The sequence below is a fragment of the Branchiostoma lanceolatum genome, chromosome 5 (genome assembly GCF_035083965.1).
Source record: "Branchiostoma lanceolatum isolate klBraLanc5 chromosome 5, klBraLanc5.hap2, whole genome shotgun sequence".
NCBI classification, from domain to species: domain Eukaryota; kingdom Metazoa; phylum Chordata; class Leptocardii; order Amphioxiformes; family Branchiostomatidae; genus Branchiostoma; species Branchiostoma lanceolatum.
Window position 1 is genome coordinate 11,936,749 of NC_089726.1, and position 21,184 is coordinate 11,957,932.

General features: G+C 42.0%; 3 protein-coding genes across 7 annotated transcripts; 1 reads left to right on the forward strand and 2 right to left on the reverse strand.

The window, feature by feature from the left end:
• The first annotated feature begins 1,732 nt into the window (after positions 1-1,732).
• LOC136435152 (pro-neuregulin-1, membrane-bound isoform-like) lies at positions 1,733-6,018 on the forward strand. Its single transcript, XM_066428386.1, has 4 exons — positions 1,733-2,127; positions 2,587-2,761; positions 5,366-5,533; positions 5,839-6,018. Exons 1-4 carry the CDS (start codon positions 1,899-1,901, stop codon positions 5,927-5,929), a joined length of 663 nt encoding a protein of 220 aa, XP_066284483.1. The 5' UTR covers positions 1,733-1,898; the 3' UTR covers positions 5,930-6,018.
• Positions 6,019-6,103: 85 nt separating this feature from the next.
• On the reverse strand, positions 6,104-13,532 carry LOC136435153 (probetacellulin-like). Of its 4 annotated transcripts, none has more exons than XM_066428389.1 (5): positions 12,787-13,532; positions 8,069-8,131; positions 7,757-7,892; positions 7,280-7,441; positions 6,104-6,899 (listed from the first exon to the last, which is right to left on the reverse strand). In XM_066428389.1, the coding sequence occupies exons 1-5, from the start codon at positions 12,911-12,913 to the stop codon at positions 6,815-6,817; spliced, it is 573 nt and encodes a 190-aa protein (XP_066284486.1). In that variant the 5' UTR covers positions 12,914-13,532; the 3' UTR covers positions 6,104-6,814. The 4 variants fall into 4 exon arrangements, with proteins under 4 accessions (XP_066284486.1, XP_066284488.1, XP_066284484.1 ...); XM_066428391.1 differs by having other exon boundaries at positions 8,075-8,131; positions 12,787-13,528; XM_066428387.1 differs by lacking the exon at positions 12,787-13,532 and adding an exon at positions 12,034-12,764.
• A 783-nt stretch (positions 13,533-14,315) lies between these two features.
• LOC136435154 (pro-neuregulin-4, membrane-bound isoform-like) lies at positions 14,316-18,289 on the reverse strand. 2 transcript variants are annotated; one of them, XM_066428392.1, is made up of 5 exons: positions 17,840-18,289; positions 15,837-15,948; positions 15,489-15,653; positions 14,991-15,084; positions 14,316-14,842 (listed from the first exon to the last, which is right to left on the reverse strand). In XM_066428392.1, the coding sequence occupies exons 1-4, from the start codon at positions 17,916-17,918 to the stop codon at positions 14,991-14,993; spliced, it is 450 nt and encodes a 149-aa protein (XP_066284489.1). In that variant the 5' UTR covers positions 17,919-18,289; the 3' UTR covers positions 14,316-14,842. The 2 variants fall into 2 exon arrangements, with proteins under 2 accessions (XP_066284489.1, XP_066284490.1); XM_066428393.1 differs by lacking the exon at positions 17,840-18,289 and adding an exon at positions 16,327-17,372.
• Between the last annotated feature and the right edge of the window lie 2,895 nt (positions 18,290-21,184).

The following is a 21,184-nucleotide window of genomic DNA, read 5'->3' on the forward strand; positions in this document are numbered from 1 at the left end:
GAATAGGGGAGGAGGGGCGGTAAAAAAACCCACCCAGCACCTGAATTTCGCCGTAAACCGGAACGTACGCGTTCAGTCCTTTATTCTCTTTTCAATCTTTTCTAAGACAACATTTGCGTCACGTTTCCAATTCCTTGGCTGCACCTTTTCCCTCGTCTTTCTGGAAAACATTCCCTAGTCTTGGTGGTTACACCGACCTCCTGAAGACAGGAATGGGTCAGTGTTTGACGTACGTAGCTGTGACACGGTGTCTCTGGGACTTCCCGCCAAATGTTGGACACGTTCCATATGGGCAGTTCAACAGTTGAACCATTGTTTATACATATGACCCACTTTCACTGATATATGACTGTTACATGACGAAAAGTATGTATTTTAACATAAGATAAGGTTTACTTTTGAGGTTTTGGGTAAATAACCAAAGAACAGGCTGCATAAGGTATTGATGAACACGACTTGAAATGTGCATGTTACGTAATCTTCTGGCATTCTATTCATATCGCTGAAACGAGTGAAAGACTCATTGATACATACACGTGATTTCTTTGCTTGCCAAAGTATGCATGGTCTATGCTAACTGCCATATATGGCACTACGTATATATACAGAATATAAGAGTAATTCCTAGGTTATATTCGCCAAGTCATAGCTGTGCACTAATACGGTGTGTATTGTAATCAAAACAAAAATAACACTTAACTTGCGCACGTTCGTAAACAAGCGGATATGCATGTGGATTTAGGGCAGGAACCTTTAATTCAATATGACGTAAATCCAACAAATTCGACAAGAAAAGGGAAAGTCCCAGTCGAGAAAATTTCCTGTCAACTCACGATGTGTGAAAGTGACCAGAGAATCACAATTATACACGGGGGGTGGGGGGGGGGCAGCGCAGGTCGCATCTCTCACTCAATAAACAGTAGACAATAGTATCACTCTGACGTGTCAGATCAGTGCAAATCAGGAGATACGGTTCAAAGTTGACTATGAGTGGATGGCGCCTATGACGATAATGTAGCGCTCCCGCAGAGGTAGAGTCAGACCAATGTTGGCACGACTTCAGGAGTCGCGGTATCAAGTATGATGTAACTACATTTGTAGATGTCAGCTAATTACTCAATATCCGACTCACACTGTGACCACCGCAGCATTGGTCGATACAGAATTCCGATTTCAACGCCAGCATTCCTTTCAAAATGGAAAATATAATGTTGGAATATTTTGATATACATGTACAAAATGATTATCCGTGTGAAACTTTAATGAATTGTCATGTCACTTCCGTCCCAATTTCTGTGGACTAACAGCTAGACTCCGAGTGAGATATATACTTTGTTGTATCGTAATCTGGATTAAGTCCCAAGAAACACAACATAGCACGAATTTGATGCATTCAAAACCTCTGCTTTCTGCTGACAAAACACACACTGGTACTACCAGTTAACTATTGTTGGTACAGTGCGAGTACGTCACGTGAGTTGTTTGATTCTTGAGGCCAATTGAGAGACTATCTGTGGTTTGCATCACGTGTGTCTATAGTATACGGGCATGTGGTCCTTTACAAATCAGTACTTTAAAGGGAATCGGAAAACTATCAAAATGAAATCTAAAAGTCCTAGTGCACTCGTGTGCGAAACAATCATGCCGATAGAGGAAGTGTAACTATTATGATTACATTCATTTCTTCATCTATCTTAAGTACAAAAAGGCAATGCCGTCAGTTTCGACAAGGAAATTCCATCAACGATATAACACGATGAAACAGGGCAGGAAATGTTAAAAATCCACATAATGTGCAGTTTCTGAATTTTAGTCTCTCTTTCAAACCATCAGATATGGAAACATTTTAAACGGTTCTGCAACTTTTATCTGCCGAGCGACGTTTACTTTTCGTTATCATGGTCTGTAAACCGCAAAGTAGCCCGAATGGCCGCAATTCCGCACAGGTAACAACCCAGAACTTCCGAGAAGTCCGCGGTCCGACATCTTTACCACCAACACTACGTCCTGTAGCTTTCCAACCACCGAGAACCATGTGGCCAATGTCTCAACTTTTCTACCTTTGTGTCGCCGCATCGGTAGCGTTTTCGAGGAAACCTGTGCAAGTCAACGTTGTCGCAACAGAAGGTTTGTTACAACAAGTGTGTTATGATATGTGGGTGGGCCGTAAGTGTGTTGAGCGTTAACTTATGGGAACAACATACGGTAACGTTCCCATGCCATATCTTAAAGAACACTAAATGTCGTACTGAAATCATAATTGGTTTTCAGACTATTGTTGAGGCAAGACAAGAAAAGAAACTGGGAGTAATGTTGAAGAAGCGTTTGTCTGTAGACATTCCCTTGTCATATGTGTCTGTACTCTGCAGAGACGATGAATCGCGACAGAATGTTGATATTCTCGCCATACATGGCTAACTAACTAACTAGGTAAACAGTACGATTATAAATACCGGTGACAAAACCACAAGACGGGGAGGCTCTGTGTACGTTCTAGACAAAAATAGATGCAACCTAACACAACCACACACCTTTTAACCAAAGCTCTTTATATTTCCATCTGGATCAAAACATTAATTTCTTCAGGCAATGCGATCATTGAAGAAATTACTACTGAAAACGCCACAACGCCAACAACGCCGACCTCTGGCCATAGTCACTACGTCGAGTGTCCGCCCTCGTTCGATGGCTACTGTCTGCACGGCGGCACCTGTCTCTACCTGCCTGAACACCCGGACCCTCATCAGCGGCCACTCTGCCGGTAAGAATGTCGTTCAGTTTTATTTCACGGTGTTGAACAGAAAGATGGGTATTTGTTTTTGATATCAACCGTAGTGCATGTGTTTATATAAGCCGTTCTGGTAAAATCGTCCGGAGAAAAGCCGAATTTGTGTGCAACCACAGAGGTGGAAAGTGTTTTGTTGGCACTACAATAGACCTCTTTCCAGTTACGGCGGCCATTTTGAATTCCCAGGGGTCAGCTCGGGGTCATGCACCAAAACGAGGCAGTCCCTGACTCAGATCCTACTATAACCCTGGGTAATGCCAGTTATACCATCTCCGGTTGTACATTTCGCCCCTCTAAGATGAAATAATCTAATATATGTGCCTTTCATATGTAGAAAATATTGTTGTGGACATTTTGACTTATTTTTGGCTAAATTTGTATTCGTTTTCCACAGTTTTTGATGGGTCACGTAAGGACAGTCTCTACCATGTATCCTCCTTCATATCTTAACTACATGTAGTAGGATTAATACAAGACCTGGAAAGACTAGCTGCAGACTGGCATTCTTGTGGGTAAAAAATTAGAAGACAATAGGCAGTTGTTACGACAATTTCTAGATACCAAGATCCGGTCTGCACACTAAGCTCTATGGGGTCGACCGGTCCGGTCCAATGCAGAACTCACTTGAAGGCGGGGTAAATCACAGATGCGTCCCCATCACTAGTTGCCAGCGTAGTTAGTTTGGTAGAGACTGGGGTCAATCCCTGTCCCACTGGCGATAACATTTACGGGTATAGCGTTTCTTTGCCATGCCGATCTTAGCATTGAGAAATCATCAAAATCACAGGATAGATCTGCTAAATTTCAGCCCACAATTATCTGGACTCAACTTGTGGAAGGGTATGCTACCAAAACTATCATTGGAGCAAACTGACATACAAATATACAAAGAACGCAACCAGTCTGTACCCCACCTTTCCCACTGCACTGAGTTCTGCATTGGACCCCAATCACCCCATACAGCTTTGTTTGCAGAACGGATCCTGGCATCTAGAAATTGTCGGAACAACTGCCTATTGTCTTCTAATTTTTTACCCACAAGGATGCCAGTCTGCAGCTAGTCTTTCCATGTCTTGTATTAAACCTACTAGTAAAAAGATATTAAGAAGGATATACAAATGTAGACACTGTCCTTAAGTTACCCATCAAAAACTGTGGAAAACGAATACAAATTTAGCCAAAAATAAGTCAAAATGTCCACAACAATATTTTCTACATATGAAAGGCACATATATTAGATTATTTCATCTTAGAGGGGCGAAATGTACAACCGAAGATGGTATAACTGGCATTATACAGGGTTATAGTAGGATCTGAGTCAGGGACTGCCTCGTTTTGGTGCATGACCCCGAGCTGACCTCTGGGAATTCAAAATGGCCGCCGTAACTGGAAAGAGGTCTATTGTCTCCTCAACATTCGTCGACCTGGCCATGCTATTCTGTATGCCAGCTCGCGTGAATGATAGTCTATACATGTTACTTGTTTACTTACTTTGGCCCTTCGCCCCTGCCAGGGCATAGGCCACCGATGATGCTTCTCCACTGGACTCGTCGCTGGGCCTTCTTTTTCAAGTCCTGCCAGCTACTGCTGATACTCTTCATCTCGTCCTCCGTGTCTCTCCTCCAGCTGTTTCTAGGCCTCCCCCTCTTCCTTTTGCCCTGTGGGTTCCATGTCAGGGCCTGCTGGGTGACACTGGAGCTTGGTTTCCTAAGGGTATGGCCAATCCATGACCATTTCCTCCTAAGGATCTGGCCACTAACTGGTTCTTGTCCTGCCCTGTCCCACAACTCCTGATTACTGACCCTGTCCCACCACCTAATCTTGAAGATACGTCTCAGACAGGTGTTGATGAAAGTCTGTATCTTGTGCTGTGTGGCTTTAGTTGTTCTCCATGTCTCGGAACCATAGAGGAGGACTGACTTGATGTTGGAGTTGAAGATGCGGAGTTTGGTGGCTCTACGTATCCCTCTAGAGGCCCAGACCTTCCTTAGCATGATGAACGCTGCCCTTGCTTTGCCTATCCTGGCTATTACGTCTCTGTCTGTGCCCCCTTGCCTATCTACCACACTACCCAAGTACACAAAGGATGCTGTCTCCTTCACCTCTTCCCCTCCAAACATGACTGGTGTGTTGTTTGTCGTGTTGATCCTCATGAGTTCTGTCTTCTTGTAAAGTTGTTACTTGTAAAGTGATGATATTCTGACGGTATATATAATCAATCGAAAAGGAAGAGTCTTTATCAGAGAAAGGTGTACAAGCATCTATAGAGTTGCAGGGTGACCATGTTTGAACTTGTGACTTAAGACAAAAGTTCGAACAAGCTTTACAGGGGAAAAACGGAAGTTTTGAAACGTGGCTAGGCTTATGATCGGACAGTTACATGTATTTGAAAGCCGCACACCCATTGCGAAAGTGTGCTGAAGAGAGGATGTGAACAATAGATGTTGTGGACTGATTCTTCCGCCGGATTTTCGACGATTTCCCGACCGTTGAGGCAGAACACGTATTATGACTACATACTTCATACCCATCATCACTTCAACCAGAATCTAAGTGACCTTTCCATCCTCACCACAGCTGTACCCCTGATTACGCGGGAAACCGTTGCCAAGTGGGTAATATCCTCTCCCGACGGGGCATGGCAGTAGGACCAGGTCCAACTACTAACCATGTCGTCACGATCGCTGCGGTGTCCGGCGTGCTGTCTGTGGTGGTTTTGCTGGGGGCTGCCTACCTAGGCTGGAGGTGAGAGGCACAATTTTCTTCCCAAGCCTTGCTAGCTCGTCCATGATCTTTTCGCGGCGATAGAGCACAATAATATGCATGTTTGATAACAAATGCATGTCCAAAGGTAAAATGACCTATAAGTCGAAATAGTACAATACAATGGTACGCAACAACTATCTCAATTTGAAGATGGGTCGCATGCTGTAGAAATTTTCTTAAACACTGCAGCTTACTTCATGTGCTCCATATTAGCTATGTTGTTATTTCTCAAGGTCTCCTGCATAAGATCACACATACGTTGCTAACCGCTACATTTTCTCCAGGCTTTACCGTCGTAGAGCTGGTTACGACGTTCGGACCAATGGTGAGTCTGGTGACAAAGCCGGCTACGGGAGTACAGCAGCTCTGAATTGACATAGAACGAGCCATCGGCGAGAACAGCTGACGTGACTAATGGCATCAACAGCAACAACAATAGTCATACAATAAAGCCTTACTGTGTCGGTTTGTGTATGGTCAGTTACCTGGGAAGTTATTGCAAATCACTCTTTACTTGCAGTAAGACGTAAGTAAAAGAACAAACGGAAATAAATTATCATATCTTTTATTAGAAAGTAATACGTGTAGTAAGCACTGTCATGATGACGTGACATGTGTCAGTAGAAAATAAAAATATATACTTCCAAATATATACAGATCAGTTCTCCGCATTCTCCGCCACATTTCGACTCTATATTTTACTACATATTTGGAACAAACAAATGTTCTACCATCAAAATTGTTATGTACATGTATGTATGTGTGTGTGTGTGTGTGTGTGTGTGTGTGTATGTGTGTGTGTGTGTGTGTGTGTGTGTGTGTGTGTGTGTGTTTGTGTGTGTGTGTGTGTGTTTACATGCATGTTTTATTCAAGAAGAAAACCTCCTTATGTCTGGTAGACCACTATCTGTAAAATGATCTGAACGTCTCAACGTATCATCAAACGCAAGTTGCCATAGTATACATTAAGCATCAACACTCCGTATATACAAGATTTGTTAAGACATCTCAATTAGAATGTTAACAAATTGTGTCCGCCTATGGTCAAAGGACAGTATAAATTAAGGACGACAGTTGTAATTAAGTTGTAATGAAGCAGTTATGTAGAAAAGGTTGTCATTTGGTAATAATTTACAGTGTAACCCTAACCCTATGCCAGAAATTGATTAATGTACTGCTTTTGGTCCCTTCGTTACATGTTTCTAACTACACTGATCCTAATAATTGCGCGGGGGGGGGGGGGTATGTTGCTCCAGTGACCTATGGCTCCATAAGAGTTGCACTTGACCCCGCTTCTCTCATGTTCCTGGCATCCATGTTGGATTCTCGGTCGGGACGTGAGCGCCTGTAGATAAAGTAACATGTCAGAAACATAGTCGTACTCGTACGCTGTGACCACAGGACAAACTGTTTCCTCACCATCATGATTTTCGATGTAATTCTTCCCAGTTTTTCTGTGTCAAAATCATGTATAAATTTGTATTACGTTATATTTAACCTGTTGTCAGTGGGAATATATGCACATCTAGTCACATATCAATCATCAATGAAAATCGTTCGCAAAAAAATTACATATGTTACCTTGATATTTGGACAAGTCAGAACACAACATGCTGCAATTTGGTATGAATAAGTCTTCAAGTCATGTAAAGAGCGAGGTCAATAGTACAACTGCCGTAACACTGCCGTAATGGATATCTTATCCGACACAACAAACACCGTTACCTGCAGAAGAACGCCGCGGCAGGTATCGCCACCAGGACCAACAGTCCCACCAGGGTGCCGATGACAACATAACTGTTCAGTAAGGCCCGTTCCACGGAGTCTTTCCTGGAGAAGTCAGGGTCACTGTGCTGGCAGCGGGGGCCTCGTTTCCACGGGGGGCAACTGGAGACCAGGGAAATAACCCGGGAACCGTCTTAGATATATATGTGATAATATCTAAGGATACAAAATCTATGTAGATAATGTTCAATCAAGGCCATGTAAAGAGTAAAGACTGATTTGACTTCAAGTTGCCACCAAATGTGCTTGTACGGTCTATACCTTGTGTCAAAGCTTGCTTACTATTTTACCTATCTAGTTGTCAATTTCACAGTAGGTTTATCGTGGTCGTCTTGTAAGACTTGGCTCAGGGAATCCCCACCCCACCATGTACATGCTGGGGTATATACGGTACCCGACAGTGTCAAATAGGCTTACCTGCAGCTTATCCTCTGTTTTGGGTCCGGATGTTCTCCAATATACTTGCACGTTCCCTCGTAACAGTAACCCTCAAACTCCGGGGGACATGTCTCGAAATGCCCGGTGGACGCAGTTGTCGACGTGACTTCCTCACCTAGTAATAGAAATAAAATGTAGGTCAAACAGGTGTACAGCATAGATAAAAATATACAACAAGTAAAATAGCTGTTTTGTTTTTACACTGACAATGATTATGTAGATACAGAAAATGTCGCTGAATCTGAGAGGACAATATGTGATAACTTTCTTCTGCAAAACCATTAAACTAACCTGTACCGTTTGTAATCCTTTGGGGCGTTGATGTAGGATGGACCGTTAACGTCGGTGGTGTTGCTGTGGGCAGGGCAGAAAGTTCAAAGTATTTCAATGACAAAAGTCGTGACATGCTTAATATATAATGACAGAATGGGTGGGGGAGTGTCCATCTTATTACACGAGAGCATGCAATTCATAGAACGTAAAGATCTTGCTATACAAGCAGAAAATGGACAAATTGAATCAATGTTTATAGAAATCCCCGCATCTTCATTGACAACGGCAAAGAGCCTTATAATAGGCTGCATTTATCGGCCCCCAAATTCGGATATAAAAACATTCATAAGTGACCTTACCCTGACCTTAGATGCTATCGATAAAGAAGGCAAAAACTGTTATTTGATTGGCGATTTCAATCTTGATCTTCTAAAAAGTGAAAATCACTCATTAACTGCGGACTTCCTAAATACTTTGTATTCGTGTAGTTATTTTCCAACTATCACTAAACCGTCAAGAATAACAAAAACCTCAGCGACATTGATAGATAACATATTGACGAATTCTTTAACGAGCCCATGCACATCAGGTCTCCTTGTTACAGATATATCTGATCATCTTCCAATATTCCACATTATAGAACATGTATGTAATAAAAACAAGAAAATTGAATATGAAAAACGCAAGTGCAGGAAATTCAATAGAAAAAATATTGATAGTTTTAAACATGTTTTATCCGAGGAAACTTGGGATTGTGTACAAAACAACACAAATGCAAATTCTGCTTATTGTGACTTCATGCAAATTTTTAATTCACACTTTGACACATGTTTCCCCCTATCAAACTCTACAGCAAAGCAAAATCTAGGCATCGACAAGCCTTGGTTTACTACAGGTCTCCGCAAGTCCTCTAAAATGAAAAATAGACTCTACAAGAAATATTTAAAAAATCCTACACCAACAAAACTGCATAGTTACAAATCGTACAGAAACAAATTCAACAGGCTGATTCGTAATTGCAAAATGAAATATTACCAAGACCAATTTACAGCTGCATCCACTAACATACGAAAAACCTGGAAACTAATTAATGAAATTATGAACAGGAAAAAGGCAACTAATATTCTTCCGAATAAATTTATTGATGGGGAATTGGAGGTATCTGATCCAAAAGCCATAGTAGACAAATTTAATGATTTTTTTGTAAACATTGGCCCCTCTCTTGCAAAAGAAATTGATGAAACAGATATTTTTCCTGAGTCATACCTTTTAAATTCGTACCCACCTATAAGCTCTTTTGAAGAACCCACCGCAACGGAAATCCATGATATAATTATGAATTTAAAAAACGCAGCTCCTGGCCAAGACGAAATAAGTGCCTTGCTGTTAAAACAAATTGTTCCCGAAATTCTAGAGCCAATAACACATGTTTTTAAGACTTCTCTGAGAAACGGAGAAGTGCCAGCAGACCTTAAAATAGCCAAAGTTATACCATTGTACAAAGCCGGAGATCCGTGTGTTTTCACCAATTATCGTCCAATATCAATCTTACCGGCCTTCTCAAAAATCTTGGAAAAATTAGTTTATAAACGGATTGTGAATCACCTTGAAATCAATCATATATTATATGCGCATCAATATGGATTTCGAAAAAAATACTCGACATATATGGCACTCTTGCAACTTGTTGACAAAATCACCACATCCTTAGAAAATAACGAATACACGATAGGAATATTTCTTGACCTTTCCAAAGCATTCGATACAGTAGATCACAACATACTTCTCAACAAACTATTCACCTATGGATTTACCGACTCTGCCCTTCGTTGGCTAAAAGACTACTTAACTAACAGAAAACAGTTCGTCTCTAATAGAAATAATATTTCCTCCCAAAATGTCTTAACATGTGGCGTACCACAAGGATCCATTCTTGGTCCCCTCTTGTTTTTAATTTATGTTAACGACTTGGCATCAGTATCAAATAAATTATTTGCTCTGTTATTTGCAGATGATACAAACTTATTTATGTCCCACAAAAATTTTGACACGTTAGTAACATCTATGAATAATGAATTGTATAAGATAAATCAATGGTTTAAGGCAAATAAATTGTCCCTTAACGTGAAAAAAACTAATTTTATTATCTTTGTAGGAAGGAACAAGAAATACGATAAAGAAAAGGCTAGGATCTATATTAATGACAATGCTATCAATCAAGTAAGTCACACCCGTTTTTTAGGCGTAATTATAGACGAGAAACTTTCATGGAAGAACCAAATTGATTTTGTTTGCAAAAAAATTTCCAAAAACATAGGCATCATTAGAAAAGTCAAATCTTTGCTGTCACGAAACATATTTATGGTTCTTTATTACAGTTTGATTTACCCTTATCTAACTTATTGCAACATAATTTGGGGTAGTACGTACACAACATCCATCAATCCTGTTTACCTCCTTCAAAAGCGCTTTGTACGAATAGCAGCCAATGCGTCATTCACAGCACACACAGCAGCTCTGTTTCGTGATTTAAATGTTATGACTGTATTTGACATTAATAAATTTCAAATTGCCTTATTTGTCCATAAAATTGTCCATAATAGCTCTTCCCTACCTGAACAATACAAAGGTCTTTTAAATTTCAACTCAGATATCCATCACCACTATACGAGACAACATAATCTTTTAAGATCAATTATGACAAAAACTACTCAAAAACAACATACAATAATGTTTAGAGGCCCCACCGTATGGAACAATCTCAGCCAAATTCTACAGTCCTGCTCGTCTTTACCTAGTTTCAAAAAACTTTTAAAGATAGATATCATAGAACATCCAAGTATTACTTTCTCCTGATTTGTTTGTTTTCCTTGTTTTCCACTTTTCCTTTGGTATCTGATGACAAAATAATTCATATGATTGTTATTTTTGTATAATTTTGACCTATTTCTTTATAAATTGTTATTCATTATAATACTTATTATGTTTACAACTCAATATTTACTTTGTAGTTCCTCTTCTTTTCATTTGTTTCATTGATTTATGTTAAAATTCCAATTTCTTGTTTCGTTAGTTTTTTTTAGTTTCGATGATATATAATTTTGTAAAAATCCCATTTGAGTAGTTTAGGGGAGGCCCCCGAAAAGCCGTATAGGCTTCTGGCCTCTCCTGCATGTATTCTTTACTCTATTTCTCTTTGTTTTTATATTGTATTGTACATATGCGAAGAAACAATAAACAAACAATAAACAATAAACATTGTAGTCTTCCTATTATTCGTAGCTTTCATCACTTTGTAGTGAATCTACGGAAGCAACCCCGACGAATATTGATACTCATAATACATGTATCAACATGTAAAACCCACATTATTTTCTACTTTGATATTCGAAAAGATGTCAACCACGTGAGTGTGTGTTTTCTTGCAGTCTATGAGGCCTACAGGTCTAGTCAACATCCTTTACCTCGTGAACTTTTGTGGGCACTGGGCCAAGGTTAGCTATCGGCGGTCGGTTTTGGTGGGAGGCCCCGAATTGGGGGTGTGTAGACCATAACACAAAACATTACTAATGTTCTAGACATGAGACGGCAAAGAAATACTGTTCCGTCAAACTAGCTTTTTTCTCCATTCTACTGAAGGATTACTGATTCATTCTTTTATTTCTAATGTATGTCTATTCTGCTAATCTCTTTGTCGGCAAACAGTAAAGCGTCCGAATTCCATTTGGGACGGGTTGGGCTGTCTGTTAACGTGTATGTTAGGAAATACCAGGAAACTCTCGTGCAACTAGTCTACCAGGAAAATTTGAACCCTATGGATTTTTTTCGCGGGAGTTGAAATGGCCTGAGATGACCCCAGGCGGTCGCGGGTCACCACATCTGAGACCCTGCCACAGCGACTAATGACACCCATGGCGACAGGCAGCGAGACTGTAGGGATTAGTGGTGGGCAACATCAAATCTATTGCGGGTTCTTCTCTTACTCCTTGGTTTGTATCGACGTTTGCGCCTCAAATCAATGATGACATAATGGAAAACGTTATCATAAAAATTATGTTGAACCAAGGTGCCTCGAAGATTCATGACGTAACAATGTGACGTAATAAGCATGTTTGTTCTAGACCGTCTCCGTCGTCGTAAATTAAGACTATCGATTGTAGACATTGTACGGCTTGGGATCCAATACTATGCATGTCGTGGTCGGTCAAAACATTTCAACAGCTCCCCAGGCAGTCGTTCTTAATCTTATAGACCACTCTGACAGTTCATACCAGAGTCATCACCATGTGTTTTTCTCGCCTGAGGCACCGAAGACGCGACATTCCGCGACCATGAACCAACAACAAACAGAGCAACAATACGTGCAGGGATGGCGAAGTATGTCCACTCATGACAGAAACACTTAGACGAGCAAATACTGACAACATGTCGAAGAATGTGGGACGAAAACACATTACTCTTTTCCTTCTAATATCCAATATTTCCAGTCTAAAGAAACTTAACCTTATAATAGCTTATTGGGGTCTAATACGTGCGGTAATGAACCAATAACTCCTAAGGTCGGGCACAAAAATCACTCCTGTTGTTTGTGAGCTCTATTTTCAAAAATTCTACTCCTTCGACCAATTTCAAAATGCCCAACCCACCGAATGGCTAGTGCATACCAAGCAATGCCTTGATCATGGCTGATAGCAATAAGTAGCAGAGGTAAAGCACAAGGAATCATCGAAACTCACCTTCAAACTGGGTCGTGTTCGACGTTTGCGGCAATGTTACGTTTGGCGTCTGTGACTGTGCGTACTGACTACACAAACACAGAGCGATCCACAGTCCCACCAAGTACTGCATGCTATCTCGTACCATCTTCTGTCACGGAGAATGAGACTGACTACGACTGCCTGAAAACGTTCCAACTATGCCGTGTACAGGAAAATCAAGCCAGGTGCTGACGATGCTTTGTGTTGCCCCTAAACGCGGAGAAAGTCGCACAGAAGTCACGGCCGTCAACAAACTGTGCCAAAGACAATGTAGGAAGCAAATTTATAAGTCTCGGCTACCCCCCGGTTTTCTCACTGCAACACTCATCGCCGAAACGTTACTAAGAAAGCCTGGTTACAAGACGTCCGGTTTCCGGGAACAGTCTTGTAGCAGGACGTCACAAAGATGTTCCTTGGTAGAAAAGGGATTGTCTCTGCTGTCATGGCGTGAGAACAATTCAGGGTGCGGGTGTGGTGGTGGTGAGGGGTACGGCAGGGCATTGACGTGGGACTCCACAGGATATTCGCCTGCACAGGTGTTATTTGTAGAATCTGGAAAATTCTCGGTAACAATGATAAACTTGTTTGTTACGCCTTTTATGTATGGACTGACAACAAGCAGAGAGCGTTCTCAGGTGTTGTCATCAACCACAACAGAGACATTGCCCCATGTATTTCCATCAAGGTCGGGTACCTGTGGTTAGAGGAGGGGGCAGGGATTATATCCTGTCGGCACCTTATCAGAACGTCCACTTGGCAGCGAATCCAGCGCGAAGCTGCTGTGTACGTACAAGATATTGCAATAGAGGAGATTTGACCTACTAGGCTCCACAAGTCGCGGGAAAGAGTAACGTTAGAAATTGGCTCAATAGACAAATAACATGCCATAGGAGTAAGCTGGCCAGAGAGTTCAGTTTGCGACCTACTTTTTCCAGCGACCTGTGGAGTCTGGTAGAGGCTAGACAGTACCGCCATCTGAACTCAAAATATGGTACAATGTTACCCAAAAAAGGGCCCACCTATGTACATGTAGCATATTGAATGGTTTGGGGCTAATCATAAACAGGGTCACCAGGTCAATGATGACCCTCGTCATGTATTTTACAGTAGCGGTCAATGACCCGGAATTCAGCTAGATCAGCTGTTCCTATATTTAGACTTCCACTGACGTCGCTTCCGGTCTTGAGCCTTTGCTCTAGATCTGTGGGAACTTCCGCTGGGATGGGAGTTATTTTCTTTCATAGCTTAAGTCCATGTAAATCAAGGAAGGCTTTGGTGGACAATTCGTAGAGCCCAAACCCCTCATATCATTGTATTTGCGGTCACGGTTCCAGGTATCAATGCCATGTCCCGTGTTCTTCTCGGATGGGTTCGGACCCTCGTGGACTCTTGTGGTCCTCAAATGTACGTTTTCCTTTCGTTATATTTTTCTTTCATACCTAGCCTGGAAGAATTAATACACTAAAAAGCCACACGGAATTAGAAATAGAAAACATTGCCACTGTTGGTATCGTAGAGATGCTTTATTTCTTCATAAATAAGCGAGAAGGGCGACATGACTCCAACTCAGTCGACACAGTTCAATCTGTTGCAGCAATCCTTGCTCTATGTATCCATTTCACTATGTACAAGTATTGGAGTCATTATCACGGTGACAGGTACATAGTTCACAGATAACAGTCGTCAACATGCACTATGAGTCAACACATGGCTATATTGTTTCGGAAATCATACTTGATATTCGGGATTCAAAAATGGGGACCAAAAATTATCAAAAATAAAACTATCATTTTCTGTACACCTAAGGCGATTCAGTCACTCAATTAAGGCAGGCAAACTAGCACGACATCACCATCAATTATATCAAAATTCGATATCTTCGTTGATAGAGGAACACAAAATATTTACATGATATGTACATTTCTGGCACTTCCGTCAGAACGAAAGTTTTACAATAGATAAGAAATAAATATTTTCTTTTGCTCTGAATCTTGAGTACGTCTTTGGCAGCATGTAGCGTGCATCTGTAGGATAACTGTAGAAAAAATAATTATAATGATACCATTAATGAATTGTAAATCATAGCTCATGGTCACTGTATTGGCTCATGGTTTTGCAAACGTAGGAAATATTAAGTAGCAGTTACAGTTGTATTTCTGTTAGTGTGTTTGAAAAAAACGTACCTATACTATTGTAGTGATCACTTTGTCCGCTGAGGACGTCTCCCCGCCATTTAGTTTCTGCTCTCCCTCAGATTCGTCTTCATGCTTGTTTCGCCTGTATGGTTGAAAAATATAAGGATTATACATTATCATTTGTGTTCTGGATTTGACTGATCAAAAATGACCAGATGGAGCAAGTGAGGTCAGCTAACAAGTTACATGCACAGAGGAATTGACTCGAACTTTATCTGTCAAAGCAGAAAGTTTATGCACTTTGCGACTGACAGAGGAAATGGAACGATAATAGCAACAAGAGCTGGCGATAGAATTTGACACCTAACTTGATTTAGCACTTTTAATAACATTTGTGAAGTATTCAAGATATTGGTACCGCTTGGCGCACCTTGTTTTGGGAACACAGACGTATTGGTGACAAAAATACCTAGCCGGAAATGGGCAATAAATCTCGCCACTGCTGTCTCAAATCTGATGAACTCAAGGGCATGCCGGTGCACTAACCTGCAGAAGTAGACCACTGCCACAACTGTGGCCATGAGCAGAAGTCCTCCCAGCACTCCTACAGCAATGTAAACAGCTCGGACCTCGCCGTCAGGCCCTCTCGCTGCAGCTCCAGCATTAGGATTGCTGTTCTCACATCGTTCTCCTATCTTGTCAGGTGGGCAACTGGAAGTACAAACAGAAAGGCATCTCTGTTGTGTTGATAGATAAAGCTATCATTTAATAACACATGTTTGTTTGGCGTTGTGTTCGATTGTTCTTCGTGATGTATGTATCAATGATACTTTCTGTTGAAGATTTTTTTGCATCATTCAGCTGGAAGATAACATAGCATTTTGTTGTACTCACCTACACCTGATTGCTTCTTCTATCGTCGGCAGCCCAGGTAACATGGTACATGTCCCCCCGTTCAGACAGAAGTCCTCGTGACTCGCTGGGCACTCATCGTAGAAAGTTCCATCTGAGAAACAAAGGAAAAAATATGTACTTTTGCAAGATTTGTCAAGAGCTACAAGAGCCAAAGAGGACCCGGAGTGGACGTATACACGTGAAAAAAGATAAAACGTTAGTTAAACGCGGAGAAACAGAACTGTGAGTAAAGAAGTGGGCAGAAATTACCTACAACCCAACCCTATTAATCTACTGACCCCCTTCTTCATTTTTGTTTTGGCTACACAGCAACTCCCTTTTCATAAATATATCTCGTATCCTTATCTTATCCGCGAAGTGACCCTAATCGTTGATAATTGGAAATCAAGTCGATCTTTGTTCACGGCACGGTTTTATGACGAGGCCTTCCGCACGTAAATGTTGTAAGAACTGAAGAAAAACACCGCACCTTCGTCTGTGAGAATTTTTACGACGGCCATTCGTCCGTGATTTAGTCTATGTCTTTGTCACGCCCACCTGCATACCTTACATGCCCACCTGTGCACACGGCAGGTATTTACCTACTGCTATCTATTTGTCGACACAGCAAAAGTCATCCGCCGTAGCACGCCTGCATGGTAAAAACGACCAGAGGCTTTTAGGGTATGGAAAAAGATAATAGGTCTCATATACGCCCCTTTTATGAATATCCTATTTTTGGGCGTCTGCTTGTGGCTAAGATACATTGATCATTTCACCGCAAATGTTGGAACCACTGGTTGAGTAAAAAAAAACGCGATTTACGTCAGAAGAACGCACCTGTCGATCAACAATGTTAATTTTGCTGAGCTGGACAAATGACCAGCCCACTATATCCATCGTTGTTATCAAGCTGGTATGTGTACGTCTGCGCCAAAGACAGTAGGACCTTGACATAAACCTTCCACCAGTATTTGTTCTAAAAATGTGATCGACGGCCGGGTAAAGTTTGAGTGTTGCAAAAGTCAGGAGGTCTCGTTTGATCTTGTTAGTACAGAAATAAGTATTCGCGTTATCTCGTTTTCTTGTTTGAATGGCGTCACTGGTTTGCAGACAAGGTTATCGAAGACACATGAGAAAACAGGCTTCTCAGGGTCAACAACAAACGTTGTGGGTGGGAACATTTACTCCGACATCTTTAGATTAATGTTTATCCTTGAATGCTAGACGCTTACGTTGGTATCTTTAAAGACCCTGACAACCAAGAATTTGAGGCTGCAATAAATATACGGTTCGTTCAAGCAAAATGACAGCTGGGGAAACATTGAGGTCTATCAAGGAATATATCACAATAGACCACCACTTTAGTGTGCTTCGGACGATTAGCTTTGATAAATGGCAGAACTTGAACAGCAAAGCAGACCGCTGAAAGGACGGCCCATGCCACTGTACTGTTTGAAGTATGAAGCCTATTAGCCATGTTAGCGGGCATAGGGTTAAGGTAACAAAAGATGGCATTTCATGTATTCAAAAGAAAGAATTCTAAGATATTTGGACCTAACTCAAGTGCATTGTTAGTTGCCAGGACCATGAGAGCCCCTCCCCTCCCTCCCTCTATGCTGCCCCGCCATGTGCAGATCTGAGTTGTCTCAAACATCCAAACTTGCCTAAGTTACGCAATATCTGGGAAACACTAAGGAACAGCATATCAGTCTGAATCCTTGGCACACGTTCCTTGGGCTCATACAAAATGGGAGAAACAGCCGAGGCGAGGCCGGTTTGTCTACGTCACTGATACGATGTGATCATGTGCAGATAATTGAACTGGAAAGGTGCTTCAGATAGAGAGAAATATCGACTCGTTTCAGAGTAGTTATTCCACACTATACTAGACATTAGATGACAATGGGAAGACATGGTATGAGTATGACACAGTCTACGACTTGACTGAACAGTACTAGTATGATCAACCGCAGAGTTCACAACTTTCTGTCGGGTCTTACCTTGTGAAAACACAGGAACTAAACACAGACACAGTATCATCCACCTCAGGTGCTTCTCAAGGACTGCCGTCGTCATCATGTTTGTCTCTAAAAGTTTCGATGCCACGAGGAAATGTCTTCTCAGGGTCAGGACTGCAGTCTTCCTTCGGCTGTGTGATTCTGAGATGTCGTCAGCGAGTTGCTTTCCCTCCGCTAGGCTGAGTCGTACGTGCCCGGTGTGCGTGTCGCCTTTGGTCGCCAAGTCGCGTCTGTTGAAGTAGCTGCGGTTCCCACACACTTATATAAGGTGTTCCTTTGCGTCTTAACAGTTCCAGGTCAGTTGTTTTGCGGCTAGGTGGTCTTGACGCCAAGTACTTCGTCGTAAAGCGGACATCCGTCTTCCCGGTGTGGTAATAAGGACTGATCGTTCTTTTGTTTTGAGAGAAAACAGGTTCTTTACGCGCAGGCCAACAAAGTTCACGTGGTGAGGCTATGAATGGCGTTTATGGAGACATCTTATATTGCACTGATAACAGTCGTTTTGTCCCAGCAAGTTGTGCGTTGGTTGTTTTATCACTATGTCTATTAAATGACATTTTCACTCTTATCACAGAGCGCTATCTGGTCCTGGATATTCTATAAGGCTGTCAAGAATCAACCCAAAGTAAATGGGTCTGGTGAAAAATCACTCACCGATATCTTAGACTGCACAAGTTCCGTTTTATCTAGTGTTAGGTTCCGTGAAACAAAACATCATCAGATATTCGCACCGAAAATGATACGGCAACAGGTCCGTTTATGTACGTGAGGCCAGGAATCCATTTGACATTTTCTGCACTATTACTTTTTTTCCAGCCATCACCTTTCTTGAAAAACCCCTAGGATATCCTTCCACCTGTTTGTCACGCAGGCGCAGGTCTCTAAGCTGACTTTGATACGGCTCAAGTGGTGTGACGTCACGGGGATGTCCCTGCGACCTACCGACCATTCTCCACCCTGCTAATAATGTCCACTACACACGTCAGAGCACATTCCAAGGCGTGGCGGAAGACTTTGTTTGACTCTCTCCTAGCTATTCTGACCGTTACTGATTCACTGCAGTATCTAACAATGCTTGAAGTGCTATTTTAGGGTAGACTGTGGACAGGTAACTTCTTTATAGCACGTGTATCCACCCACTTGTCGGGAGGGGACCAATGACGATTTTACGACGTTAAACCCTTACATAGGGTGTTCAGGCTTGTTTCTAAGTAACATCGGGCAATATCTTAGCCTCCTTCGCAGACTTGAAGAACGGCGGCATATACAGTATATTGGGGAGGGGGGACACACACAAGGGAGTTATGTAGCCGAGGGAGTTGTGTAGCCGAGGGGTGACGGCGGTCACCCCTCGGCTACACAACTCCCTCGGCTACATAACTCCCTTGTGTGTGTCATCCCCCCCTCCCCAATATGCCGCCGTTCTTCAAGTCTGCGAAGGAGGCTAGCAATATCTCATCTAATGACTGGTGCCTTGTACGGCAAAGCATTTCCTGATTTTGAGAGCCATCTCAACTGCGTCACTCCCGTCTACATCATAAGGGACTTCATTTTTGTCACTTTACTACTCGAAATATTTTTCATCTTTGGCTGTCATATCATTGAGCTGTTTACTTTACTCTTTACATCGTTAATCACGATGTTACATATGACGCGTTTCTTCGTCACCGTACACCAATTGTAAGTTGCCGATCAAACACTACCAGTAAGCATGTATATGAGAAACTCTAGTGATAAACAATTATTGATAGTCTTTACCATAACATGGTTGGGAAAAACAGAATCTGGTGCTCTTTTTCTACATCTGGCCCTAGTCGCCCTACGCTTTCTATGAGGGACATGCCCCACCCATACTTCTTCCTCTTCGCATTTGTGCGGATTTCTGCGGATTACAACTTAACGACCCACGAGGAGTGCTATTGTTCCTCCTAGTGCCTATCTACATCATAAGAGACTTGGTTTTTGTCACTTTACTATTTAAAATGTTTTCATCTTTGGCTGACATAGTATTGGGCTGTTTACTTTACCGATCAAACACCGCCTGTTTGTATATATGCCTGTGTAACTCTACTAATAAATATTTATTGATAGTCTTATGTTATGGTTGGTAAAAAAGAATATGGTGCTCCTCACCCTTTTCCCTATTTGTATGATTTGATATAGTACCCATCCGTACTCTCCAAGCAGAGGTTGGTGGAGAAGATTGTGACTTTCGTATCCGATAAGTCCCGTTTACAATGCCGACAAGACAGAAAGAAAGTCACAATCTTCTCCCTTAACTTCTGCTTGAAGAGTACCACCCGAACACTTCTTTCTGTTGGACTCTATGCGGATTTCTGCGGAGTACAAGCTGACATCCCATGTGTAGTGGTATTGTTCCTCCTGCTGAGAGCAGTGAGAAAGTGATCCCACCCCGAGGCGAAAAGCGTATTGGAACTTGGCTGAAATGAATTCTCTCAATACCTGTTGGCTTAGGTAGTCGGGTTATTGGGGAAAAGTGCACTAGAGGGGTTTTGAAAGTTCACAAGAAAAATGCGCTCCGTTGACCTTATTTCCGGACCTTTATTTTTACTCCAGAAAAGTATGCAAAAAGACCACAAAGGTGGAAATGGATGAGGGGAAACTGGAACGATGACTCATTGTTGGAGTGTCCTCTCTTCAGTTCTCAACGCCTACTAGTGACGCCACTTCGTAAGGAGGGAAAATTCGTGTAGACTTGGCAACCGACAAAAGCTTGAAAACCGTGAAATCGTCACTGCAACCATTTATATAATCACAGACTTCATTGCGTATGTTGACATGAACAGTTAAGTTTACTACAGATCACTGAAACACCACGACACTGACTCGTTCTGGGTCGCCAAACGAACATCATTTTGTTGATAAATTTTCGTGTGAATAAAACACATGTTGTTCAATCACGCGGAACAGTCAAGGCAGGCAGATTGTGACAATAGTCACACATTCTACAAACAGTACCCTTTTGCATGACTGGACTGGGTTGTTTTTCCTTGTGTTGTATTTGTCTTCATGGTGACCTCCATTGTTGTTCTTTTCCTGTCTGAACAATTTTCCCAAGTCGTGCCAGAATGTACTTGTACATGTGCTCGTACACCGTGAGAGGGGAGCGACAGGGTTTTGCTGGTAGGTCGATCGGCTGCACTCACCCGAACAGTGCTGCTATGACGTCAGTAAGCCATGTCGCTGTTTTGTTCTTTCACACTTGACTCAGTCGTTTTTCAATTAAGTACCATCCAAGGGAACTTAAGGTCCGGAAGGGCGAGCGAGAGCGAGTTTTGCCGAAAGCAGACGGTTACACGGCTGGTA